At 40.6% G+C, this 25,613-nt stretch overlaps 6 protein-coding genes across 19 annotated transcripts; 1 reads left to right on the top strand and 5 right to left on the bottom strand.

Moving 5' to 3' along the window:
* The first annotated feature begins 1,268 nt into the window (after nucleotides 1–1,268).
* LOC140003980 (serine/threonine-protein kinase D6PKL2-like) lies at nucleotides 1,269–5,648 on the top strand. The gene is made up of 3 exons (XM_072064210.1): nucleotides 1,269–1,457; nucleotides 2,405–3,523; nucleotides 4,512–5,648. Exons 2-3 carry the CDS (start codon nucleotides 2,559–2,561, stop codon nucleotides 5,377–5,379), a joined length of 1,833 nt encoding a protein of 610 aa, XP_071920311.1. The 5' UTR covers nucleotides 1,269–1,457; nucleotides 2,405–2,558; the 3' UTR covers nucleotides 5,380–5,648.
* A 512-nt stretch (nucleotides 5,649–6,160) lies between these two features.
* On the bottom strand, nucleotides 6,161–8,093 carry LOC140013988 (uncharacterized). The gene is made up of 5 exons (XM_072064220.1): nucleotides 7,951–8,093; nucleotides 7,232–7,843; nucleotides 6,970–7,091; nucleotides 6,707–6,822; nucleotides 6,161–6,587 (listed from the first exon to the last, which is right to left on the bottom strand). The coding sequence occupies exons 1-5, from the start codon at nucleotides 8,033–8,035 to the stop codon at nucleotides 6,308–6,310; spliced, it is 1,215 nt and encodes a 404-aa protein (XP_071920321.1). The 5' UTR covers nucleotides 8,036–8,093; the 3' UTR covers nucleotides 6,161–6,307.
* Nucleotides 8,094–9,121: 1,028 nt separating this feature from the next.
* LOC140004306 (WEB family protein At5g55860-like) lies at nucleotides 9,122–11,622 on the bottom strand. Its single transcript, XM_027231313.2, has 3 exons — nucleotides 11,555–11,622; nucleotides 10,921–11,231; nucleotides 9,122–10,776 (listed from the first exon to the last, which is right to left on the bottom strand). The coding sequence occupies exons 2-3, from the start codon at nucleotides 11,194–11,196 to the stop codon at nucleotides 9,244–9,246; spliced, it is 1,809 nt and encodes a 602-aa protein (XP_027087114.2). The 5' UTR covers nucleotides 11,197–11,231; nucleotides 11,555–11,622; the 3' UTR covers nucleotides 9,122–9,243.
* Nucleotides 11,623–12,748: 1,126 nt separating this feature from the next.
* On the bottom strand, nucleotides 12,749–18,451 carry LOC140004267 (acetyl-CoA acetyltransferase 1-like). 9 transcript variants are annotated; one of them, XM_072064214.1, is made up of 16 exons: nucleotides 18,227–18,451; nucleotides 17,867–17,941; nucleotides 17,363–17,461; nucleotides 17,087–17,260; nucleotides 16,823–16,928; nucleotides 16,177–16,315; nucleotides 15,955–16,032; nucleotides 15,794–15,859; nucleotides 14,999–15,084; nucleotides 14,624–14,723; nucleotides 14,432–14,542; nucleotides 14,311–14,352; nucleotides 14,064–14,150; nucleotides 13,803–13,888; nucleotides 13,495–13,576; nucleotides 12,749–12,984 (listed from the first exon to the last, which is right to left on the bottom strand). In XM_072064214.1, the coding sequence occupies exons 2-15, from the start codon at nucleotides 17,904–17,906 to the stop codon at nucleotides 13,543–13,545; spliced, it is 1,248 nt and encodes a 415-aa protein (XP_071920315.1). In that variant the 5' UTR covers nucleotides 17,907–17,941; nucleotides 18,227–18,451; the 3' UTR covers nucleotides 12,749–12,984; nucleotides 13,495–13,542. The 9 variants fall into 9 exon arrangements, with proteins under 9 accessions (XP_071920315.1, XP_071920314.1, XP_071920312.1 ...); XM_072064213.1 differs by lacking the exon at nucleotides 13,495–13,576 and having other exon boundaries at nucleotides 12,749–12,822; nucleotides 12,904–12,984; XM_072064211.1 differs by lacking the exon at nucleotides 13,495–13,576.
* Nucleotides 18,452–18,732: 281 nt separating this feature from the next.
* On the bottom strand, nucleotides 18,733–20,619 carry LOC140013989 (DNA oxidative demethylase ALKBH2-like). Of its 2 annotated transcripts, none has more exons than XM_072064221.1 (4): nucleotides 20,194–20,619; nucleotides 19,642–19,758; nucleotides 19,351–19,540; nucleotides 18,733–19,173 (listed from the first exon to the last, which is right to left on the bottom strand). In XM_072064221.1, the coding sequence occupies exons 1-4, from the start codon at nucleotides 20,461–20,463 to the stop codon at nucleotides 18,980–18,982; spliced, it is 771 nt and encodes a 256-aa protein (XP_071920322.1). In that variant the 5' UTR covers nucleotides 20,464–20,619; the 3' UTR covers nucleotides 18,733–18,979. The 2 variants fall into 2 exon arrangements, with proteins under 2 accessions (XP_071920322.1, XP_071920323.1); XM_072064222.1 differs by having other exon boundaries at nucleotides 18,733–19,170; nucleotides 20,194–20,611.
* Nucleotides 20,620–21,169: 550 nt separating this feature from the next.
* LOC113708987 (protein C2-DOMAIN ABA-RELATED 11) lies at nucleotides 21,170–25,188 on the bottom strand. Of its 5 annotated transcripts, none has more exons than XM_072064223.1 (5): nucleotides 24,990–25,183; nucleotides 24,406–24,549; nucleotides 23,850–23,945; nucleotides 22,096–22,158; nucleotides 21,176–21,732 (listed from the first exon to the last, which is right to left on the bottom strand). In XM_072064223.1, the coding sequence occupies exons 2-5, from the start codon at nucleotides 24,502–24,504 to the stop codon at nucleotides 21,433–21,435; spliced, it is 558 nt and encodes a 185-aa protein (XP_071920324.1). In that variant the 5' UTR covers nucleotides 24,505–24,549; nucleotides 24,990–25,183; the 3' UTR covers nucleotides 21,176–21,432. The 5 variants fall into 5 exon arrangements, with proteins under 5 accessions (XP_027087539.2, XP_027087542.2, XP_071920324.1 ...); XM_072064224.1 differs by having other exon boundaries at nucleotides 24,996–25,136; XM_072064225.1 differs by lacking the exon at nucleotides 24,990–25,183 and adding an exon at nucleotides 24,811–24,927.
* Between the last annotated feature and the right edge of the window lie 425 nt (nucleotides 25,189–25,613).

The following is a 25,613-nucleotide window of genomic DNA, read 5'->3' as shown; positions in this document are numbered from 1 at the left end:
TTTTATATCACACAGTAAACTCATCTGAAAGCTCTCCCTTTTCTTTATTGTTTTTTTTTCCCGTCTTCTCTTTTGTCTTCTCTTTTTTTGCTCGTTTTGTTTTTATACTACTACTACTATTTAGCGTACGTGATACCATTGAGCAAGGAAGGAAGGGAAGCATGTGTCGCCTGGATTCTGGGCGTCCTAGTTCCAATCTTAAGCGAATGCAAGACGCAAAACAGTGCTGTCTCTCTCTCTCTCTCAGTTTCTTCCTGTCGTATCCTCTTGTCTGGTACTGGGGTGCCGGTGGTAAATGATCGGCTAATTACAATAATGGTCATTGGGTAGCTGAACCCGAGATGGATTTGTGCACTGCCGCCAGCCTGCATGGGTGGGAGGTGGGGTCCCGGCAAACTGCTTGCCTAATCCATCTTCAGGGGACCACCCAACCCAAGATCGGCCTGCGATTCCTTCAATACTCACAGACATCATCGGCAGTACCGTATACTTTACAAACCCAAATTGCTCACTGCGGCTGAATGCAAATGCGCTCCGATGCACCAGTAGGGGTTAAATGATATTAGCAGCAGCAGCAGCATTTGCCTGTGTAATTCACTCATTTTAATGGGACACGGAATTCAATCTGTTATGGGCTGTTCGTCACACGTGGTTAGGGCCTAGGGGCATGGCAGACAGGGTTAGGCTGTAGAGTCCGACCTGTTGATTTGGATTTTGTAAGATTGGACCCCCCCATCTTCAGTTTTGGGACGACCAATAAAAAGAAGACGACGGAGTTTATTTATTTATTGGTTGGACATCGTCAATCTAAATCTAAATAGCAAAATGAACGGGACCAGTTAAAAGTAGTACTACTAAGTAAAGACTATAATAGTACTAACTAGAAAAAGAAAAAATAAATAAAAAACACAACAGCGTCTGATTCGTCCGATTCTATTTCTGACTGCCCCGTATCCCCTGCCTTGCTTGCGTGAGTGAGAGCTTCAGTTAACTTTTTCCCTTCCCAGTTCCCACTACTGAAGTCAGTAACAGTGTAGTAAAAGTAGGAAACTACTATTTTTTTTTTCTTCCGACACGATAACTCTCCATTGGATGAGGAGGGGAAAGGCCTGAGGGAGGGCCTGAACCCTGAAGTAGGAAACTACTACTGCCAGTGCTAACTACTAAGTGGACTCGTTCCAGAAGTTGAGGACCCCATGGGGCCCCATCCCCATCCCCCACCCCACACTATTCCAATTTTTATCACCCTCACGCCAAAATCCAGACACAGGGAGGAGCATCTGTTTCCTCTCTTCCCTACTTTGCTGCCACAGGTTTTGCTAAATCAAGGGAGAGAGGAGTTGCTTCCTTCTCTTCTTTTTCTTTCTTTCTTTCTTTCTGCTAGTGTGATTTTTTCTCTCTGATTCCTCAACTCAACAACACTGCTCGTCTCCTACTGTTTGCCACTTTCATTTCAGGTGCTTCAAACTCCTCCTTACTTTTCTGGGGGCTCTTCTAAAATTTGACGAGTTTTACTTACTTCCGAGTTTAGCCTTTTATATCTTCCATGCTGATGGATCTGGGCCGTGCCTAAATTTAATCTTTTCTCATCAAGATCTGATTTTTTTTAATGGGTCTTCAAGTTGAAATCATGCTCTTGAATTTGCCTTCGAATAATTTGTATGCACCTGTATGGCTGTATTTGTATACTTGTCTGATGCTTGCTTTCGTGAAACTGCCTGGGGTTTTGCTGCAGCTGACTGGATTGACTCCCGTCTCTACTTTTTGGTGGTCCTCAATTCTTTTCCGTGTCTTCTGAGTTTCAGTATTTTCCACGGACACTATTTTTTATTTTTTTCTTAAAGTTGAAATTAATACAATCTAGTGTCCAAGACCCCTTCTTAAAAATTTTAAGCTGGACCTCTGTTTTGCCGCATATATCAGCCTAGTCTGTATCTGTTCTGTAGCAGCTCCTTGTGCATGCTACCTCCAGGTTCCATCCTTACTCCTTAGTAACAATTGATGGAACTCTGCATGACGCCTTGTGTTTGAGCTCCTTTCTAGTAGTTTCTGTAACTTTAATTTCATCCTTCTTGCGATTCTGCTTGTGAAAGATTGCATCTTGATGGGCCTGTTTTGCCTTAATTGTAGCCTTCAATGCATTTCATCTGTGATCTAGGACTTGACTACGTGCGTATTTTCTTTATCATTATATCATACTTTCAGTACTTCTCCTCCATTTGTTGACCTAATCTCTAATTCTTGTTGGTTATTACCTTAACCATATAGCATCAAGATAGCTAGTGATAATTCAGCCAAAAAAATGTTAAAGGTCTTATTCCTGGCTTGTATGTTACTATAAATCTGTTGATCATCGCGTTTGTAACTTTCCAAATGAGTGACTAGTTATTACTGTCGTGGTCAGAGCCAGGGGAAAGCTTATGATCCAGTCTGGTTGTACAAGTGTTCAAGAATTCGTCAATCTTTATGGAAAGCTATATTTGCCATAATTTTGGCGGATGCTGAATGACGCTTGAGTTGAATCTGATCTTTACAATTAATTGTCTCCATACTCTTATATGGCCTCAACAACTGCCATTAGACCTTCTGCAGAACAGCGACAGAAACCCTTAGGTGATAATCAAAATAGCGAAATGAAGGATTGCGGGTCTCTGCCCCCGCACGTCTCAAAAACAAGCAAATCCAAGTCAGCTTTACCCAAGAAATTACCAGAATCTGGGAAAGTGATGACGACAGTTACTGTAGAATCCTTGGAAATAAAAAACCCATCAAATTGCAATGGAAGAGGATCTAATAATCCATCAATAGAAATATCTCATTCAAATAATCCTTCAGCTGATGTTGATCGAGTTTCAAGAACTGTAGGTCTTGTGCTCAGTGAAACTGGAAGCTCATCAGAAGCTTCAGGTGAAAAAGAGAAGAAAGCTTCTGAGCTTGAAATCACAAAGAACAGTTCCGTCTCTGGAAAACTGAGTGACGGGGCTAGCAGTCTTGGGAAAACCAGTGGGAGTGCTAAAACTAGTGATCGTGCTGATTTTGTTGAGAGTGGTAAGAGCAGTATGTGTAGAGACAGCACTAGCAGTGATGTTAGCGATGAAAGCACTTGCAGCAGTTTCAGTTGCAGCGTCAGCAAACCCCATAAAGCAAATGACTTGAGATGGGAGGCCATCCAAGGAATCCGAACAAAAGATGCTATGTTGGGCTTAAGCCATTTCAGATTGCTGAAAAGGCTGGGTTGTGGAGACATTGGGAGTGTTTACCTTGCGGAGTTGAGTGGAACCAAGTGTTACTTTGCCATGAAAGTAATGGACAAAGCATCTCTGGCAAGTCGTAAGAAGCTTCTTCGTGCTCAGACAGAAAGAGAAATACTACAGTCCCTGGATCATCCGTTCCTTCCAACCCTCTACACGCATTTTGAGACAGATAAATTTTCATGTCTGGTGATGGAATTCTGCCCTGGAGGAGACTTGCACACTCTTCGGCAAAGACAGCCAGGCAAACATTTTTCTGAACAAGCAGTAAAGTATGATCTTTGTCTAATCCTTTATAGAATAACTTTTCAATATTGAAGATGCTTTCATTTGCTCATGCTCTTTTCTCCTTTTCAATGTTTCCCCGTGATTGAATCTTCTTTTGCAAGTCATAGCTGCAGCATTTACCCTTCTATAGTTTGAAAGCTCATAAGATGAGGTAGCCCTTTGCATCTTGTGGGTTTTTCTCTGCCTCCAGCTGCCTGTAAATTTTGTACCTTTCCAGATTTCTTTGATCACTTTGTAGTTGAACCTCAACTGATATATTACGTCTTCTCCTGGATACTTCTGGGGAGTCCGATACTCAAAAGTATTTGGTAGTATTTTCAAGATTTCTGGTGCTCCGACTTCCATAATGCAGTTGTTTTATGAAATTGATGAGCACATTGTAGACATGTGATACTGGTCTTTTACTTGTGTCATAGAGTTGAGTGAAGGTTAAATTTTGACCATTAAACTCTGAATTACAAGTTAGGGAGCTTCAGGTTTCAACAGTACATGTTAAAATCTCACTGTGACTACAATCTCAATCTCAATCTCAATCTGTGTCTAAGAAGAAATGATAGTGAAACTTGAGCATTTTGAATTAGGTATTAATGAAAGGGAACCCTTGATGGAATGGTAAGGTTGCTCCAGCGCTGTTTGCTAGGCATGGGTTGTTTATGCCAGAAAAACTATGTGTGCTACTGAGAACAAGGCAGTACCACGAATCTTGCACACTCGATTCATACTGTTTATTATGTGTTAAATATGTCCAGGAAACAAGTTGGGCAGTGTTTTTTCCAAGTAATTTACTACTTTCTTAGTCTTATGATATTTTCCTTTTTCTTGTTTTTTATTTTGTGAGCTGGAATAAGGCAATTGCAAATGTCTGGCTTTCTTCCATTTCACCCAGCTATAAGCATCTTTATGAAAGAACACACTTTGATTGAGGCAGGCAGAATGTTCGCCTTTTACACTTCTTCATTGTCCTTTTTGCAGATTTTATGTGGCAGAGGTCCTCCTAGCTCTGGAGTATCTCCACATGCTTGGGATTGTCTATCGTGACCTCAAGCCAGAAAATGTCCTTGTACGGGAAGATGGACATATAATGCTATCCGATTTTGACCTTTCCCTTCGTTGCGTTGTTAGCCCAACACTAGTTAAGACCTCTTCTATTGAATCAGATCCCCTCCGGAAGAACCCCATTTATTGTGTCCAGCCAACTTGCATGGAACCTGCCTGCATGCAACCATCCTGTGTGGTTCCAACAACTTGCTTCTCTCCTCGCCTCTTTTCCAGCAAGTCCAAGAAGGACCGGAAGCCGAAAAATGAGATCAGGAGCCAAGTCAGCCCGTTGCCAGAGTTGATTGCAGAACCAACTAGTGCACGTTCTATGTCATTTGTAGGGACCCATGAATATTTGGCGCCTGAAATTATCAAAGGCGAGGGTCATGGAAGCGCTGTAGATTGGTGGACTTTTGGGATCTTTCTTTACGAACTTTTGTTTGGTAAAACGCCATTTAAAGGATCTGGAAATCGAGCGACGTTGTTCAATGTTGTGGGACAGCCCCTCAGATTTCCTGATTCACCTATTGTCAGTTTTGCTGCAAGGGATCTTATTAGGGGATTGCTTGTGAAAGAACCACAGCATCGGTTGGCGTACAAAAGAGGCGCAACTGAGATAAAGCAGCACCCTTTCTTTGAAGGAGTTAATTGGGCACTCATCCGCTGTGCTACCCCCCCTGAGATCCCAAAGCCAGTTGAGTTTGAGAGGATACCTGTTCCAGCAGCTTCAACAAGTGAGAAGGCTGCAGCTGCTGCAGATAAAAAAGGCTTTGATAATTACCTGGAATTTGATTTCTTTTAGTACGAAGGAATATAGCAGTGTGGAGATTTGTTTAATTTATGGAACGAAAATATTCTGGAAAAGTAAACATTGCTAGTTGTAGGGATGGCAAGACTTTCGTTCATATTAGTTGATGATGAAAAATTGCATGTATTGTTTGTCCTTGTCCTGCTGCCGTTTAACGGTTACACATACTGTAGTGTGCCATAAACACTACTAATCATGTACGAAGTAAAGTCTATTCTTCAACTTGTAGAATACAAAGACAACAGTGTTGATGGTTTTCTCCAGGGCGAGAATTGCTTCTGTACAGCAGCTTTGGAAATCTATTAAGAGAATTCTATTGTCCAGGCAACCAACCAACCAATGATTAGGATTGCAGGAGTTTTGACTCTTTTGATGTACGGCAATGGCATCACCTTTCGCAAAAACGATACAGGATATGGTAAGTAGGGATCAAACATAAGAAAGCTGTGCCCTGTTTAACTCCAAGAAGTTGTACTTGGTACCTGTATTGTTGGTGCATGTGCTGCAGCAAAAACGGTTAACACTTTTTAAAACTATTTTGCCTGCGTCAATGCTTTATAGGGCTGGCTCTTCTTTGAGATGCAATATATAATAATATATTTTGCCTAAACCCTTTAGCATATTAAATTTCTGTGCAAAACTTTGATTATTGGTATAATATAAACTAAGAAACTATATATACAATGAACAAAATTAAGCAATTGGTAAACAACAATATTGTGGGCCAGACTCTGATGATCACCAGGTAGAAAGTATACTTAAGAATAGTATTGGGGGCCAGGCAAACACTAAAAGTGATTAAGATGAGACAACGTTTGCGGTGAGCGCGGATCACCTTCAGTCGGACGCTCTCCCAACTGAGCTATTCACCCAGGTGCATGAGCATCGACTCTCTCAGCTCTTGAATGCAGGATTTGCTGTTTTAGAAATCAGCTACCTTGGGTTTGAAGCATCCACAGCTGAAGGATTGATCGGTAGCACTGCTTGAACGTCGTTGACTGTGCATAGGCTGGGAAGTATGGTTGTTGTCGGAGTAGGTACCCTGTGCCTGTGGAGAGGGAGAGGTTCCAGAGGGAGAATCCCTGATCATGAAATCAAGCGTCTCCTTTCCCTCACATATTACCTTCACCTCGCAGAACTCAGGTGCACCTTTTACTATCTGATCGATCACCCCACTCGCTGATCTCTTAGACCTCACCTTCCTGAACGACCACGCAGTCCATGGGAAACAAATTAACTCCATTGGTTTTTCGTTCCCCCAAGGTTTGAAAACAAAAATTAATAAATAACATTAGAGATGTAGTGTTGCATGAATTTGTACCTGAGGATGGCTTTGGTGGTGCCCAGCACAAGTTTTCTTATGTTGAGGATGGGAATGAGGTCTAATATTGCTTTTGCCTCCATGTCACTCTCAATAAGAATGGTGTCCACCTTAACCTGATCAAATTGCAAAGAGTTCTATTGTTTTTCTTTTCTTTTCCTTACAAAATTTAACTGCTCCATAATGTTGTCAAACCCCCAACACCACCAAATTTGCAGATTTTATTGCTCAAATTTAGTAGCAAGAGTATGACTGGTACGAACCTCGGCAGCAGAGGAACATGCATTGAGAAACTTGTCAAGGAATTGTGTGCGCTTCCCCCTTTCTTGAGCCATGTAAATTTCCTTCTGCTCAGGGTTCACTTGACTCAGTGGCACCATTCCCACTGCCATATTTAACCCCCAACGGAATAAGAATAATCATCATGGAAGATGGAAGTTGCTCTTGAAGATATGTTTAGTATTTGCTAGAGTAATAATATCCCCTGAATTCAGCTGTAGAAATTAGTAAACTAGCCTTACTTACGCGGGGTTGGGATGTGCTTAATCTCGGGGAAGACATGGACTAGAAAGAGCAGAGGAGTGGTAGTTGGATCATTGTTGGCGGTGGCGGCGTGATTGAGCGTCCATAAAAGCGCATCCATGCTGGCTGAGTCCTGATCGGCGGCCCTCTTGCTGCCCCCATTCCCCTGCTGCCCCCCCTGCACTAGTGCCACATAGTACACTGCATCTTCTGATTCCCCCTCGTGGAAATCGAACGAAAACAGAGTACTAGTTCTGCTGCTGCACTGCTCCTCCAATTCCAAGCCTACAACTTGACGTTGATCCTCCTCCTCTCTAATGCTATCCAGGGGACCCCCCGTGCTCTTATTGAAGTCAAATACCTTTCTTCTTCTTGAATATTCAGGCTCGTCTTCTTCTTCTTCTTCTTCGATCTCGCTCACCCCACCAGTGCTACCCCATCCACCGCTGCTGCTCATCATCATCATCATCTGGAAATCATCATCACCTTTATAATGAGCTGATGACGGGGGACCCCACGGACCTTTTTGATGGTCAACACTAGTGACGGCAACCACAGGCTTGCTTTCGGATCCATAAAGGTTCTGAGCTTTATCATCTGCCCTCCGCATCTCACCTGTGATTGGCCGGCAGAAAAGTCAGTTAGCTCCTACTGTGAGATTTTTGATGATGACAATGATTTGAGATTTTTGATGATGACAATGATATGATCAATACTCCTACCAGTAGCAGTAGGTAAGAAAAGCAAAAAGGTAGTTAAGGAGACAAGGATATTGCTTGTTTTGCTTTTGAGGAAATTTAGATGCATGGAATAGGATTAATCACTCCTAAACCCACAGCAAATGCTTAAAAGTCCGCAGCATTTGATTAAAAAGTATATGGTGATTTTGTCCAAGTTTCACACCCTTTTGACTTTTCATTGTACGGTTTGGCCGCTGAATCTTTCAAAGTCCAAATAAACTAACGGACACGCAGTGCCATTCATTTTCTTTTTCTTCGTTTAAAGCATATCTGCAGCGAATCACAATCAGGTTTTGGCAGTGACTTGGTTCAGCACCCACAGCCTAAGCTTCTTCTCGGCTCAGAGTAATCTAATTTCAGGCGCGACTTTCCCACCTTGGTTGGCTTATTGCATATGAACATCTTAAATGATCAGCGGGTTAGTTTTTTTTTTTTTTTTCATAGCTTTAAATTGTTGGTTTCTTGTGAGCTCTTTTTCACTCTTATGCTCTCTATTCTTGTTGTTGATAAAAGCCAATCCATTGATATTTATTGGAAATAAAAGACACAAAAGAAAAACTGAAATTCATGACAGCAATGCAAACATCATCAGCAGATGATAATAAAAACAAGTGATTTGTGGGCCATTCTCGTGCCAAGAACTTAAAAACCTCCAAAAAGAACATCCCGATATTCTAAGGATGGGCGGAATTAAACATGTATTCTTAGGTCAATGTGCATTACGCATCAACTCATCTTCTTCATTAACTGTTGGATCTGTATATGTATTATGCATATCATTAAACATGTAGGCCTTTTTTTTTTTTTTTTTTTTTGGTGAAAATCAACTGACTAAGGACATCCATACTGTATTTTGCATCAAAAAAGCTTCTGAAAATGGTGGAAGGATTGCATGTTCCCTTTAGTGCTATAATTTGATTTGGTCCACCTAATTCTACAATATCCGAATTGTAGTCCTTATATGTACGGCTATTGCTCCCTGTCGCAGAGGAAGAACTTGAAGCTTCAAGTTGCCATTGGATTTTTACCTTTATTTATTTTTTTTCTCGAGGTAAGCAGTAAAAGGGTGAATGCGCTTTTCCTGCTTTGCTTGGGGATTCCATCTATTACGAGTAGGTAAAATTAGAAGAAAATATTCGTGCATGCTTATCACTATGCTGTAGTAGAAGAGTAAAATTCCACGCGCGTCTTTCAAAAATTCATGCAGTTGACTGCGAAACTCTCTCATCATGTAAATTCAAGCTGATTATCCATCTCCTACGAGTAAGAAGATTCTCAGGCCACATCGTCTTGTTCTTTCTGACGCCACCTCATGAGTTCACCCTCTACCACCTGCTTTGCTGCTTCAGCCATCTCTGCCTGTTTTAAAGCATCCTCAATGGCAGCCTCTATTGCCTCTTTTTCTTTCACAGAGGACTCCACCTTTTTGAGCATTTCATTTTGACTTGCTTCAATTGATTCAATCTGAGCCATGACGGTTGCTACTTTTAGGTCAGCATCTGATTTTGATTCCTCAGCTTTCTTGCTCAAAGACTCGAACTCCTCAACAGATAACTTGATCTTGCCATGTAAATCTGAAGTTGAGCCTTGGACAGCATCAGTTTTGGATGAACCATGAATGATTTCGCCTGCGTGCCTTTCTGCTTCCTTTGCTGCTTCAACCTCACTCAGTGCTACTTGTAGCCTTTCCTCTGCTTCCTTGGCTGCAATGCGTGCTGTTTCAGCATCTTGCTTAAGTAATGAGATGTCCTTCCTGATCTCTTCTGCTCCCTGCCTAGCATTTTCAGCCTCCGACACCAGCTGTTGGAGTTTTAAGCGCATATCATCGTACTCTCCTTGGGGATCTCCTGCAAGAGCTGCGTCGAGCAGTGCTTTATATCTCTCCAATTCACTTTGCAAAGTTTCAGCTGTTAATTCTGCTTTCGATGCCTTGTCCTTCAATTCAGAATGGTCCCTCTTGACATTATCGAGCTCCTCCTTAAGGAAATCTACTGAGCTTCTCTGTAAGTTTTGTTCCTGCACAATTTCTCGCAGTTTTCTTGTAGCATCATCAAGCTCTGCTGTGGCGATTTTCAGAGAGGACATATCTGATTCTCTAACATTTTGCAGCTGTTCTTGCAAAAGCTTGATTGCCTCCGTCGTTTCTTCGAGCTTTTCCTCGAGAATTTCGCTAGCATCAAATTCTTCTTTCAAGGATTTGATTTTCAGCTCTACTTGTTCGTTGGCTGTTTGGCGAGATTGGAAGCGAGCCTGCCTTTCTTCGTGATGCTTATTTCCTTCTTCTTGCGCCTGGAGCGTGGCTAACTTGACCTCTCCCAGTGTATCGCGCAAGGTGGTGATTTCACTGGAAATTCGAGTTAGCCTGTCTCGGTAAACTTGGGTGGCGTGCTGGGCGTCCGCAGCCTCTTGAAATGCAGCCAGTTTTGCTTCGAGGACTCGATCAAAATCCTGTCGGAGGGTTGTAAGCTCTTGTTTAGCAGAAATGAGCTCAGCAGCGGAGGCCTTGTATAGTTCTCTTTCGCTGTCGACGTCCTGTTTCCAAGCATCGATGCCAAGGTGTTGTCTGCTGGATTTGTGCTCCTCGAGCTCCCTGGCTCTTTGCTTTGCAGCTTCTGTTTCCTCGATGGCCGTTTGCTTGGATTCACTAATGATTTCGAGCTTGTTTGTCAGTTCCTGTAGCGTTCTATTGGCTTTCTCGAGTTCCCGGAAAGCTTGAGCTTTTGTGGTTTCTGTGCATTTGAGTCGTGCCCTGAAGTCCTCCAGTTGCTTGAGGGCCAAGTGAAGGGCGGATTCTTTCTCGAGCACTCTCTGCTCCCCACCCAACACCCAACAAAAAAAAAAAATATTTTTTACTATCCTGCGTCCGACCATGGAGGTAAAAGTGATGGTGGCTGGCTGTCGAAACGATAGATTCTATGTTAAAAAAAAAAGGGCGGCTTTAGAATACCATACCTCATCAGCAGCGGCAGAGGAATTTTTTGGCTTTCTAGCTAGAAGGGGCTGCTTCTTGTTGTTGTCGTCGTTGTTGGACCTAGGCGAGGTTGCAGCATCCCCGAATAAGCTAACCGCGGCCTTCACAGATTGAAATGGAGCGCTGGTGTCCACCTCTCCCACCTCAGTTCTTGGAGAGCCTCCATTGCTGCATCTCGGAGTTCCCAGTGTTGGTTTCGGTGAACCCGCCGGAATTGTAGAATCCAAGGAACGAGTTCGTATGTGGAATCCGAACATTGTGAGAATTTCTTTTTCGGAAGGAAATTGTTTACCTACAACAAATCAAATCGCCACAAACAATTCAGTTTATTTATTTCTTTTAATTTTTTTTTTTAAAATGTAGCAAGCTCGTCAAGTACTATCGTATTTAGTTCAATCCACCAAAATAATTACTACGAGCATTGTTGATTCTTGAAAATGGCTCACTTCAATGCCCTCCAACGGGAAAGGAAAATAAAACACACACACACACACACACACACACTAAGCGGTAAAAATGAATGGCTGGACAGGAAATAAGGAGTGACAATGACAAGAATCCTCAAACGAAATGATTGCAGACTCGGCTGGTACAAAGCATGCCTATAAAACATACCTCAAATGATGGATCGCTTTTGCATGCATTGGTGATCGAGATGTGGATGTATTTGACCTCCCATGCACAATTAGGAACCCACAAGAAATTAGAAGGGTGAAACTATATATTCTTGGGAAGCAGGGAGTTACCGTTCCTCCTCCAATTTCCCCATTCAACCTCAATGAAGAAGGATATATTGGGGCTGCAAACCATGCGAATGGTCAATGACCTATGAATTAATCCTGTGACCGAGAGAAACAATTAATAACGGCAACTAGCTGAGATTAGATATCATACAGCAATACACGACTTTGAGCTTGTGCTTGGAGTAGGAGGATGCCCAGTGTTGGCATCAATGTTCAGTTGAAGAAACTTTCTTTCTTTATAGCGTTAGGAGGAAATTCACCCTAAATCCTTGTTCCAACACAATGCCAAGAAATTAAAATGAAAAACCCCCCACTACTTTGATTGGAGAATCAAGGTGGTATCAATCAACTATCAGCCCGGAATAAACGCCAAGCTAAATGGGTATCTGCAGTAATAAGACGGACGGGTAAATTCCCGGCCATCCAACCAAGTCAATGAAATGAAGGCCCCCCGTCGCTTCAGGCAAATCCTCCACCGCTCATTTAACGCGTATTTTCCTCAATTCATGCCCTCTAGTCTACAAAAGCAAGCTGAAAGGACACTTCCATTCTTTCTTCACAGCAAGTAGTAGTTTATTCATACTCTATCATGCAAGTTTCCCTTTTCCAATCAGTAATCTCGTCTAAATCCATCCTACGTTGTTCTCTACTAGATCAATCAGTTTTTTTTTTTTTTTTATTATTACGCCAAATGTACTTTCTTCTCCCACAATTGAGTGACTGCATTCTGATAATAGTAAATAATGATAGCGCGCGGTTACAAAAATGAAGCATCTCGTCATAAATTTAATCAAGTCTTAATTATTGTGACAATTAAAATAGTAAAGCACTCCTCTTCAAAGAGTATTCTTTTGCAATTTTACTTCCGATTTATTTGTTAACGTAGAATCCTCGATTAGCCACAATTCAAAGGAGTTTCTTTCCAGATAGGGGCAACAGAAAATGGGGTTGGTGCTTTCTCAGCGCATATCTTAGCAACGAGAGTACCATTCAACCTTTATGTTTTCCCTCAATGTGCTGTCGCAGTTCTTTTCCTAATTATGAGCATGCTTCAGTAGTCACTCTCTTGTCAACGAGGCAAATTATACAGAGTCAATGACCACGTACACAACTGTACTCCGCACCATTTGATGGTACCATCTGATGCACCATTTAATTACAAAAACTAGTAAGGCGAAACAAAAAAAAAAAAAAGGTTCGTTCAGCAAGGAGTAATCATACATCAGCTGGCAGTGAAAGTGACACTTCTGCAACCAACATCTGAGTTTTTAAAGCGAGGAGCGCACCACCCTTGTAAATGGCCTGCAATATATAAAGTTTCCGTACATTTAAAATATGTTGAGCAACCGCTCCAAATGACATGATCTAAAAAGGTTGCACATTAATAATCCTGTCAATGTGTAATAAACAGCCACTCTATTAACCAACACTGTGATCATAAATCCAACAATACCCATCTCTGTAGTCTGAAATTCTGGATGAAAAACCCTCTCTGCATACTGCTAGATTCTCCCCTGGTGTTGCTAACTAGTCACAACTTCATTTGTCAAGTCTCCTTCAAACACACAGCGAGGGTAGCCATTCCAATATATTTTCATTTGCAATAAGAAGAACATGTTTAGTTTCTTTCATTCTTCTGACCTGATAATCATTGATCCACTGTTCTGCTAAAAGTTATATACTTGTAATTGTATGGTCCATGTTATTGTGCAGTAATCATAAAGCATCTAGAGATCTTTGTACTAACATCTTTTATCTAGTTTGGTAACACTGTTTAGATTCACTAAACAAACAAAGCAGGCAGTGACTTACAGAAATTGCTGTGAATCAGGTTCCATAGCCAAGTAGCACAAAGTGTTCTCAATGTCTAGGAGAAAAATTGGGACACTGGTATCTATATTATCATTACCAAAGACAACCATCAGAATTTTTACTTTTTCCTCCTACCCAGTTCAGAATATTAGGCCATCACCGTAATTTTCAGAATTGAGGTGAAAGAATACATGATGTGCTTGCGCACAAACGACAACATGCAGATCAGTGCACTGATTCCTGAATTAAGAAATCCTGATGACATAAAAGTTACAAAACTTTATAAATGAGTAAACCAAGAGACTTACATGAGCTCCATAACTAAGGCAGATGCTCCTCCTCCCCCATTGCAGACTGAAGCAACCCCAAACTTGCCAATTTTCTCTCTCATAACCTGCAGCATTTAAAGAGCAAAAGAATATGTAGACACACACATATACATGCATGTTTGAGACACAGAGAGAGAGAGAGAAAGGAAGAGAAGAGAATCAGTTAAATGGTTGACTAGTTGCACATCTCTATGCTTTTCCATTTAAACAAAATTCTAGAAAAAATAGTCATGAGATTACCCCCAGCAATGTAATTAGGATGCGAGCTCCACTGCAGCCCAATGGATGTCCCAAAGCCACAGCTCCACCATGTGCATTAAGTTTTTCCTGTAACGGGGGGACAAGAATCGAGGAACATGAAAAAATGGCCCAATACGAATAGACAAAGAAAATTAACAAATTTGATAAACCAAATGGTAGACACGATCTTGATGATCCCATTTATAACAGGTCAAAGAAAGACTGCAAAGGGCAAGAGAAGACTCACCGGGTCGATATTGAGCAGCTTCTGGTTGACAAGAGCCACAACCTTCACAAACAAAGCTAAAACACTAGTAACAAATTGGAAAACTATCAGTAATAGCAGAAGACAGGAGAGAGGTCCTTACAGAAAATGCCTCATTGATTTCATAATAATCAATTTGAGATTGCTCCAAGCCAGAGCTTGATATTGCTTTAGGTATTGCAAGAGCTGGAGCAGTTGTAAATAGCTCAGGTGCCTGTCCACAAACATTGTTAGAGCACAAGTTCTTAATCCAAATTCACAACATAAATACTTTTTTTTTTTTTTTTAACAATACCTGTGCTGCATCAGCATATCCTTTGATCTTAGCAATAACTTTTAGTCCAAGCTTAAGTGCCTTCTCTCCACTCACTAGAACTAATGCAGCAGCCCCATCGCTGTACAGAAACAGAATACCAAAGAGGTTAAGTGAGCACAGGAAAGCAAAATTGGCAAACAGGATGCTATCGATAATCAAGAGCTAAACCATGGGAATAGGTTTGCACTTAAGTCATGTAAGAAATAACAAATGAAAATTAACTGTTTATTTAGAGGGCAATGGGAACGCAAGCATTGCGTAGGAATAAAAGGGGCCTGAAAAGAGTACACTGAAGTATTGGAGATTGACAAATGACAAACATACAGACCTAAAGAAAAGAGAGAGCAACTGAACCTTATGATAGAAGCATTCCCAGCAGTAACAGTACCTCCATTCTGCTTAAAACTTGGTGGAAGCTTTCTCAATTTATAAGCATCAAACTAGCAAGACAAAATTGTAAATTGAGTTCTCAAAGTCTACATATGAAGATTTAAGCAATTGATGCAGTTAAAAGTGCATTTAAATGTCAAACTCTGGTCAGTATTAGCTCAAATAATTTATGTACATTATAAATATGATTAGCTTCAATGTCCATACCAAATTTGGGCGCGTTTAATAAAACTGAAGTCTGAATCTATTAAACTATTGAATTGTTAAGTATTAAATCTAATACATTTGAGTGCATATCACATTCAATGATAAGTGAATAACTTATCACTTAATTTTCGGAGCAAGTTTTGCCTAGGAAATTCAGTGCCACTTAATTTATTCAAATGTTCAATTTTTGGTTATCAAACAGTCTGAATATGTTAAGATCTGAATCCATTAAGTTTAAGCGCTGAATTGGGTTAGTTAACATTGCAGAAATCAATAGACCAATGAAAAATGTCATGACAGATTGGTCAATATATCACCAAATCAAGTTTCCAATGGTCATAATAGAGAAGGCAAAGGATTCTAAGAGGTGGAGTGGAGAGAAATCACAGAGATAAGATAAACATTAAGATCACAAATGCATTTTCAGACACTCATCTACCGACCAGTTATAGCAATTTTTTTCCTAATACTACCCTGCCGTCAGTGGAATAAAGCTAAAAAAAAGGCTGCACAATATGAGTTTGTGAAAATTCCCAATTTTGACGTGCATACCTTCCCTAAACCTTCATCTTTATCAATTACGAGGGGTTGTTTCCCCTTTACCCCAGAAATTTTGACCTGCGTGTGTAATACACCAAAATAGCAAAAATTACCTTAATTGTTGTGAAAGCAATGTAATATTCATGACAAAAGCATGAGAGAAAGGGTCTCACTGGAGCTATTTCCCATGTAAAAGCACCACTTTTTTGTGCAGCAATTCCACGCTCAAAACTTCGAATAGCATAAGAGTCCTAGGGAAAGAAAAGTACAGATACACAAATGAAGATATCCACGAAGTCCTTTTCAATCATTTGACCTTTGTTTTAAAAAAAAAATTAACACTTATGGAGTAAAACAAAATGGAAAATACAATTCCAAATGCAACCAAAACACACTTGCTCTTCTCTTGAAATATTGTGTTGGTCAGCACACAATTCTCCACATACTCCCATTCCGAAATCATTGTAAACATCCCACAGGCCATCTTTAAGCATGCCATCAACAATGGTGTCATGCCCAATCCGAGAACCCAACCTGTTGATATGCAGAGAATTAGCAACTTTTCAAACCACAATTTGTATAACTCAGGAAGGTCAAATTATTCTCTTATTATCTCAAGATGGTGACAACAGCAAATCAGAAGTAGCTTCAAAACCTGAACTAATGGGGAACCTTCACTATATAAGCATGGAGCAGATGCAGGAAATCCAGTATGCTTTCAATTCCTAAATGATAAGACTGGATCTCAAGATTTTAAAATTAATAAGCCATATAATCGGATGGGAATGGTAGGAATAATATTAGAAGTTGAGGTCTCATGTTTTCTTTCGGTGGTGACTGAACCTCCAATGGATCATACAGGGATCATACGGGAAGAAACGTTTGCTCAAAGTGATAGAAGTTTATGTACTGTATTCATGTTCCTTTTGTTTCCTTTTCTTCCTTCTCTTTGTTGCTTTATTTTTTTCCTCAAAATTTATCCAAAAATAATCAGAAAAACCAGATAAAAACATGGTTTAGTTGTTAACCAGAAAGATTAACCTTGCTTGTGGCAAATATTTTGGTGCATTAGACATGCTTTCCATGCCACCAGCAACCACCACATCATTTGTACCCGATTGTATACTCTCCGCTGCAAGCATTGTTGCTGGACCAAACGAGAAATTAAATTTTCATTACACTTAGCATGATACTTCAGATCCAAATCAACAAATAGGTGAATACATAGAGTATTTCAATTTGAATTTTCTTCTGAGATTGGCATTTCAAATCGGAGATGCGAGTTGGTACACATAAAGAACGCACCTTTCATTCCTGAAGCACACACTTTGTTAATGGTCGTGCAAATTACCGAGTATGGTAACCCAGCCCCTAATGCAGCCTGTCTTGCTGGAGCTTGGCCTAAATTTGCACTAAGAACATTTCCAAAAAAGACTTCTTGTACAAGAGATGGATCAACATTTGCCCTCTTTAGAGCAGCTGTAACATTAAAGATGTGGGTCAGATACGCAGAAATGGTAACAATGTCAAAGAAACAGGGAGTTGGAGAGCTGCAGGTGTATACTGATTAGTCTTGCGTACATTGAATAGCTATAGAGCCGAGCTTTGTTGCAGACAAAGAAGAAAGGGAGCCAAGAAATCCACCCATTGGAGTTCTGGCAACTCCAACAATGCAAACATCTGTTTGATATGGTTAACCAAAAAAAAAAAAAAGGGCAGATGTGATGAGCCCGCCAAACAACAAACAAGAAGAAGTTGTGAACTTGATCACAGTATGATAGGATTCAAGAGCAAAACATGGGCAAGGATCACGATCAAGAACTTGCAATATCTGATTCACGTATCACTTTGCAGAAGTGCCAAAGATTCAAACGTAGTAGCGTGCAGTAGCAGCATAAAGAATAAGGAACCCAGAAATCAGTAATAGCAATAGTAGACCATATTGTGCAATTATCCAGAAAATGAGAAATGGAAAAAATTTAGGTTAAGAAGACGGGAACAAGTTGGTGAAGCGTAAAATAACCTACCAGTAGTAATGAAACAAGATAGGCAAAAAGAGAGACAACTAAAAAATCAGAGGAGGACCTCTCGGTTGAATAGAGTTATCAGTTGTAGCATAGGCCATGGAGGTCTCTAGTCCCCGATCAAGATGAAGATGATCTGCCAAAAAAAAAAAAAAGTAGTTTCAGCAGAGGAAATGGAAAAATTGGGAATAGTAGAGGATTAGGAGAGAGCAAATTATTACATGTTTTCAGAGTTTAGAATTGGGAGGCATGTTAGAGAAAAAAAAAAAAAAAAAGGTTTATTTTCATACGGAAGTACAGGTATCCATAGAGCAACAGCTTGGACAACTCTAATTGTAAACAAGAGAATGAAATTAATTATCAACAGCAACCGGGCAGGCAGTATAAACGTACATCGGGACGAAAACGAGAAAAGACCCACCAAAAACCAAGGTGTGTAAGTGATACGGTAAAACAGTCTCCGGCGGAGAGAATCTTGAAATTAGTCCGTCCGTGCCGCCCTCTGCCTCCAGTCCTGCAGACAGGAAAAGACCAAGCAAAGACTACACGGAGGTGGAGCGGAGGACCCTTTCCGTGGAATCGGGGAACGCAGACACAGAGAGCAAAGTGGCAGTCTATTAAATTCTAGTGCACGAGCGAGCGTACTAATTTTAGCAACTTTTTTTATTATATATATATTTGTTGGAAATGCAAACACTACAAAATGTTAAATGTCGTGGTTATCGATTCGTGCGAGTTTGGATAAATTCATCGACGTCACATAGTACACAGAATACGTAGTAGTGAGTAGTAAAGCAGCAATTTGTGAGTTTTGTCCGCACGGCAGGTAGGTTAGGTTTAATGGTAGTGCCGAATTTGGGAGAGAGTTGGTAAGCAGGTTGTTTATTTAATAACAACAACAACAACGTTAAATAAACAGGCTGCATGTCAAAGCTCAAGACCAGACCACCCAAACATGATGGGATGGTGCCAAACATGGGACGACGAGTCTTTGATTCATCAAGTGTCATTACACAAAGGCTAATTTCTTGACCGATACAAAATTGCTTCTTTGATTTCACGGTATGATCAAGCCGCAGTGACTGATATCGAAATTTCATTTCAACACAAAAAGGAGCAAGCAAACAAAAGCCTTGCGAGCAATAATCTATCTACTAATTAGGTGGTTCAACAATCAACCAGCGTGCGACGGAACAAGTCGAAAGGTGAGATTAATTCGTGTGGATTGAGCTTTGGCCCGCCTGGGCACCGAATGAAGCCAGTCCCGCTGAGTGTAGCCTCTCATCACCAAAAGCGACCCATGCTTCAACGTGAACGAGTGTTGTTCAGCGACCCTTGGCCTTTTGCCCTCTGCTCTCTTCTTGGCTGCTGCCATTACAAGATGAAATAAAATGTTCTTTTTAATGTGCTTCAAATTTCTTTTTACACGTTATTCGACTCTCGACCGATGGATGAAATGCAGATATATCATCCATCATATACATACATCGGAAAGCACATTCTAAGGAAAGAACGCCCTTTTTCAGTAACAAGTTTTTCGAGTACCTCGAAAATTCTTGCCTGGCTTCCTCTTCAACAAGAACTCCCGTTCACAACCAAAAGAAACTGAGGCAATTTCAGGGGTTGGACCATACAGTTTTTCGTCATCAGCATGCCAGCTAACGCAGTCACTTCCGCCTTTGTATCTATTCAGCAGTAAACTGTTGAAACAACTCCCAGGAAGCGCATTGTGGACCTATAACATAGCAACAGCGTGGTTTGCCAATTAGTCAGTCAGGCACACATACACATATGCAGCATGCCAAATCCATCAAACTGAAGAAACACCAATCATACTGCTTCCAGAATGTCCTTGAGCGGGGGGAACTCATCCCAGGAATGTGCATGAGGCTGGTATCCGCTGTATGCTAGGTCTGGCAATCCTTCACTGGCGACATAGCACACATCTCTGGGCTGTGGACAGGAAAATCACAAATCAGAAAACCTCTTCGTTTCAAGCCGACAAAAGTGGTTGTGCCTCCGAGCTACGAGTCTAATGCCGCAGTAATGAAGATTAATCACTATGTTTACACAAGTGTAATTTGCTGCTGCGGGCGCTTGTTTAAATTTGGCCCATGACCCACAGCAAAATGTGAGAAGGCATCAAGTCAGGAGACAGCATCAGAATTCAGGCATCAGAAATCAATTCCAGCATAAAGTATTAGAGTACTATTTATGAGTTAAAGCCCAACACCTTCAAAGTATTCCCGCCAAAGAAAACCAGGTGAATCTCAGAATCCCACATACAAAACTCGCTCAACAACCCGCAAATTAAGACCATCGGCATGATAAAACATTATTGAATCTGAAATTTTAAAAAAAAAAATTTTTTTTTTTTTTTGCACCTACCTGGACAGAAGATCGGCCAAAGACGCGGATGGTTGGACGGGTCCAAGGGATGTGTTTGTTTAGATAGTGGAAGTAATCCCACGACTCCTGGTAGCCAAGGAACCTCGCCACGCACACCACTTGGCTTCCATTTCCTAAATCCAAACCTAATGTGGAACGGCGGCGGCTGCTGCTGCTTGTCCCCGAACCGCCACCGACAGCGCCACCAGGGTCTTCTTCACCATTCTCTGCTGCTGCTGCTTTCAGGATAAGGTTCGTCACCGTCGTCATGCGAATGCGATACTAGTTTTCTAGCACTATCAAAAGTTTAACCGCCCTTCCCCTTTTTGGAGCGGCGCCCTCTGGAATCTCTCTTTATCTATCAATCGAGTCGTTTCACAACTCGCGGCTTCTTTCTCCACTCCCCTTGCAATTTGTAACACGTAACCCGCCACCGCCAGCCTACGATTTTCTTCTTACAGCAGTAGTCTCTGACAGCAACAACAAATGTTAGCTGGAAAAATAAATCAATGAAATGGGTGTAAAAGGGGTGAAATGACAAATGGAGCATATCATTTTTATTCTACAGGTTGAAGACTCAAATTTTATTACTGTTGTGTTTGACCCATCGATTGTTCTAAGTGTTGCAGCTTCAATCACGGTCTTGATTATGTTCACAATCATCACTTTTGACATCTTTCTGTTTGGTACGAAGGAATTTGGTCAGATGGAACTCATTAAATACAATAATATGTTGTAAACCTGCTTCCCCAACAAAGACTCTTAGAGTGACAGAAGCTGTTTCCGCCTTTGAATTTTTTTTTTTGGGGGTTTTATCCTCATATGTTCACTTATCAACTTCTTTATCGGCACAACTTTCATCTACCTTAAACAATTATAACCACAACGCAGCATTTTCTCGCTCAATATTTAGCCTTTTTACCCTGTCTTCTGATGCCTCATCCCACATATGATAATGCCAAATTCAAAATGAAAATTTACGGAGACAAATACTGCACGCATTTCACATACAACCCTCTTTAACATCTTATGCTAGAGAAAACCATAATTATGTTTCACAGTGAGTGACTAGCAACTTAGACCCACTATCTCCATAACTACAATTAAAACTACTTTGAAATCTTCGTTACTCCAAGGATAGCTGGAATAGGTTAGACTCTGAGATTCTCAACTGTCGACATCAGCTCCTGTGCACATTAACGGATTATCAAACACTTGTGCCGAACATTTGCTCCCCCACTACCTTGCTGGGGAAACTGCAGGAAGATTCACTAGCTTGATCTTCAACTCTACTTCACCAGATTCCACATCACACAGCCTCAGCCAAACATCTTGCCTCACCTCACCATTTGCCCAAACAATGGAGCTTTCAGTGGCCAGACAGTTATCGCTCTCAGGGATAACCTTTCTCAAGGTCATCCCATCAGTGGCAACGCTAAGTATCTGCTTCAGCCTCGCTGCAGCAACTAAGGGTTGAAGACTAAGCTCAGCATGTCCCATCTTGTCATCAGACTTGAACCGATCTTTATCGAACACTTCCTATTGAAAATGCAGCTTTATCAGTTGCGGTTAACTGGTGAGCATTTTAGTTTCATGATTACTTTCAGCAAATGTTCAATAGCCATTCATGTCCCAGATTTGAAGGTTCTTCTTTTGTCTCTACTATTTCATTTTTGGCAATTAAGCTTCAAACTTTTTTCTATTACAAGAGTGCATCCTTCATCAACGAACAAACAAAATGTGCTTCTCTGGCCAAACTTTTAGAACGCATGAAAGATAAAATATGCAATATGACTTCTCTTTTTAATCCCAGCAATAGCTCCTGGTTTAGTTGAAGTGCACGCATGTACCTTGAGCATCACAAAAACTCAATATAGAGAATGGAGATAGTGAAAGTCTAACCACAGTGTGAGATGGAGGGTACGACTCCCATCTACCATTTCTCTCTTCTCCTTCTTTTGTTTCCTGTTTCGTAGGTTGCATCAATATAAAACTTCACAAGCTTAAATCCCACATTAGAATCTCAAAGTGTTTCAAACTTTGATGTCTCGAAAAGATTTCAAGGAGGAGGGTGGAAAATACCAGCTCCCCGTTGGACTTATTTACAACAGCACATATTTTGATGAAATTTGAGTGGCAGTTTGCCTAGGCTGCTAAAGACAAAGCAGATTGAAGGGTACAGTAAGCAGCATTTGTTTGAAATTTTGTTAACTTGCTTGCAGTTACAAACTATAATGGCCAGGTTATCTCCAAAGACACCAACCAGACAAGAAACATCTAGCTCATTATTGTTCTGAAAATGAAAAAGAGAGGAGAGAAGCTATGGAAGTTTCCTACCTTACAATGACAAAGTTCAGGGGATGATTTTAGTGGCACTCCTACAATCGTTTTCTAATACATCATCATGATGGGGTATCTTCTCCTGTTAATGCTTTACATAAATTCCTTTTTACCGCTAACTGAACCCATTTCTAGCATGAAGCAATTTGGAAGACCAATTTTAGTATTGCCACAAGATACAGAGTTACATATATGATAAACACAGGTATCATGGTGAATCTGGTATAAAAATGAAGCTTTTTCCTACATTTTGGCTCAGATTAAAATGATGACAGTTTCAACATTTACTAACAGCCGAGTACTCACAACTATCATCCACTGAAAATTGGAATGTTCTGACAATAAAAGGAATTAAATCTAGCTCCAGAATACCATTTTGTGATCAATTCTTGTTTTGGAATGACCATTTTTATAATTATAAAAGGCCTGTACTGTATATGAACATCATTCTTAGGAAATTAACAGTGGCATATAAGGTGACTACTTCACGATTTCCTCATGCTGAGATCTAACAATAGTAAGTTTTCCACCAGCCCATTCTTCCCCAATCCAGCACCTTTTGTATTAGTGAAAAAGGTATTTCAAATGTAATTGCGGGGGCAATGCGAACACTTTGTTCAAGCTTTAGTCTTATTCCAACTGCAAGATTCTAAGTTTTGAGATTTGAAGGATGTATGCTGTCAAAAGTGATTCATTTGTTTACTCCCTCAGTTGTCCTCTCCTCTGCAGTCTGGATTTTCACTTATAAACAGTAAGGATTAATTATTTCATGGTCAATCTCATGTTCTTACTTTCCAATACAGTTATTGTACATGCAGCATCAAGAAAGTTGGTCTTTTATGGAATGACCAGTTGAAGACATTCTTTCAGATAATTATGACCATGTGGCAACAAGTACATAGCTCAATGACACATCAATGGAAATTTTTATATAGTTGAAGAATGCAGCATTATCATTGATGACATGCAAGCGTATGAATATATCTAATATACCATTAATTAATGAAATTTCACCTTAAATGTTTGTTACATGTGTACTGATCCAAAATGTCAGCTGAAAATCCTGTGCAGGCTTGTGAGTCAATACGGGTATATATCCATGTTGATGCAGAAGGTTAATTCCACACATAGGATTACAAACTCATTTAACATTAAGGTATAATAACTGGAGAAACAGCTTCCGTTCATGCAGAGGTGAGGCTGCACTCACGTTGTCCTTTATCTCAATAATGACCATAAACAGTTTGAAAATGAAAATGGAACAAAAAAGTCGTGCCACAGATCAAGAGAGGATATTGTCAATAGAAGAGACTAACCAGCTTGAGAACTCCAACAGGTTCAGAGAAGGTGAAACTAAACTCTTCATTCCAAACGGGATTGAGACAGCTGTTTATAACTTTGGTTTTTGCTGTCTGGTGCAAATAAGAGGATACAAAAATTGATTCTTGATGGAGCAAAGTGATTTGAGATAATGTAAAACAAAATAACTGGATGCATTCAACAACATAATTCAAAATGCGGTGTAATTTACAGACACGAATATGTCAACATTCAGCATAAGAACGAAATAGATGTGGAGATCTCACAAGGCAGAATTATTAAGGACAAAATTATGTGGAATAGGCCTCCAGGATGTAGCGCTGATTACAGGTAATAAAATGGTGATTTCTGCAGCAATTCATATCCCATCTAATTGTGTAAGAAACCAAAAAGCACACAAAAACAAAAACAAAAATATTGGTTTTTTTTGGGGGGGGGGGGGGGGGGAATGAAGGAAAGCAAAAGCAATAAAAAGGAATGATGCAAATGCATCAAGAAAAATATGACAGAAGGCGGTGTATAGGAGAGTAGTAAAATGCATAGGAAAAAAACCTGATTTCCAAGCTTGAGAAGGACATAAGGATCACTGCTCTTGAAATCCCTGATCACCAGTCTTTTCCCGTGTACTACCTCTACTTTAATCTGCCCCATTGCTTCTCCCGTGTTTTGATTTCAGAGTGGTAGGCTAGAGTTTAGCTGCATTTCCATTATTCGATGCACGAGTACTAATTAGAGACGGACAGATAGGGTAGGTAGGAAAATATTTTGCATCATGAAGCTGCTAAAGATAACTACTCTACTTTCTACTTGCTTCTTTCGTTCTACTTCTGGCAATGGAAGCAATCAGACAGGAAACGAAAGACTATTACCCTACTAGTACTACTAAGCAAAGACCTTTTTTTTTAAACTGAATTTTCTTCCAGATTGCTGGATTAGTTAAAGAGTCGAAGCTACTACCTTCATTCATTCAACAAGCGTAAAAGAAGAAGCAACTGAAAAAAGGTCCCTTTTTTTTGCTGGGAAAAGGAAAAAGAATAGGAAAAGAGAGGAAGAGCAGTAGCGACACAAAGGGAGAAAATTTAGAGGAAAGGAAATTGAAGAACTAAAATGGGCATAATATAGGAAGATAGCCTCACCCTCACCAAGTCTGTCCTGTCCTGTCCTGTCCTGTGATCTCCTTAAATCTCCCCCCCTTTTTTTTCCTTTTCTGGGTTGTTGTTGGAGCTTGGAGGTGTCGACTGTGTAGGCAGGCCGTCGGAAGTTTTGGTCCAAAGCTATATACATCCAAGGTGGGGAATATGGGATTCTGTTGACGCGAGTCGTGTGATTTTCATTGGTCCTGAGTCCTTAGTTTCGACCATCAAGTATTGTAGTGTAGCGTAGTGCGGCGCCTCATTCCTTACCTCAGTGGCTGTCGCTTTGAACCCATTGGACCGGTGATGCGGAATTGGATTCTTTAATTGCCGCGTTTTCTCTGCCGTTTTATCAATCATTATCCATTTGCTGGATTGTAAATCAGTAAACATTAATTATTATTATTACCGTACTTTACCAACCGGCAGAGACATCCTTCAACTTCAAGTCGTTGCTTTTGTCCCTCGTGTTTTGTCTGCATTTAGGTTTCTTTTCTTGGACGCTTGAGGGCATCCTGCTGCAAATCAGACTTTTTTTTGTTCTTTATCCCCACATATCACAGATTCTAATCTGTCGCATTTCCCGCGGTTTATTATTACTCAATTAAAGTCTGGGCGGAAGAAGAT

Source organism: Coffea arabica, chromosome 9c (assembly GCF_036785885.1).
Source record: "Coffea arabica cultivar ET-39 chromosome 9c, Coffea Arabica ET-39 HiFi, whole genome shotgun sequence".
Classification (NCBI taxonomy): Eukaryota; Viridiplantae; Streptophyta; class Magnoliopsida; order Gentianales; family Rubiaceae; genus Coffea; species Coffea arabica.
The sequence above is the reverse complement of the archived record's forward strand: the minus strand, read 5'-3'. Positions and strand labels throughout refer to the sequence as shown.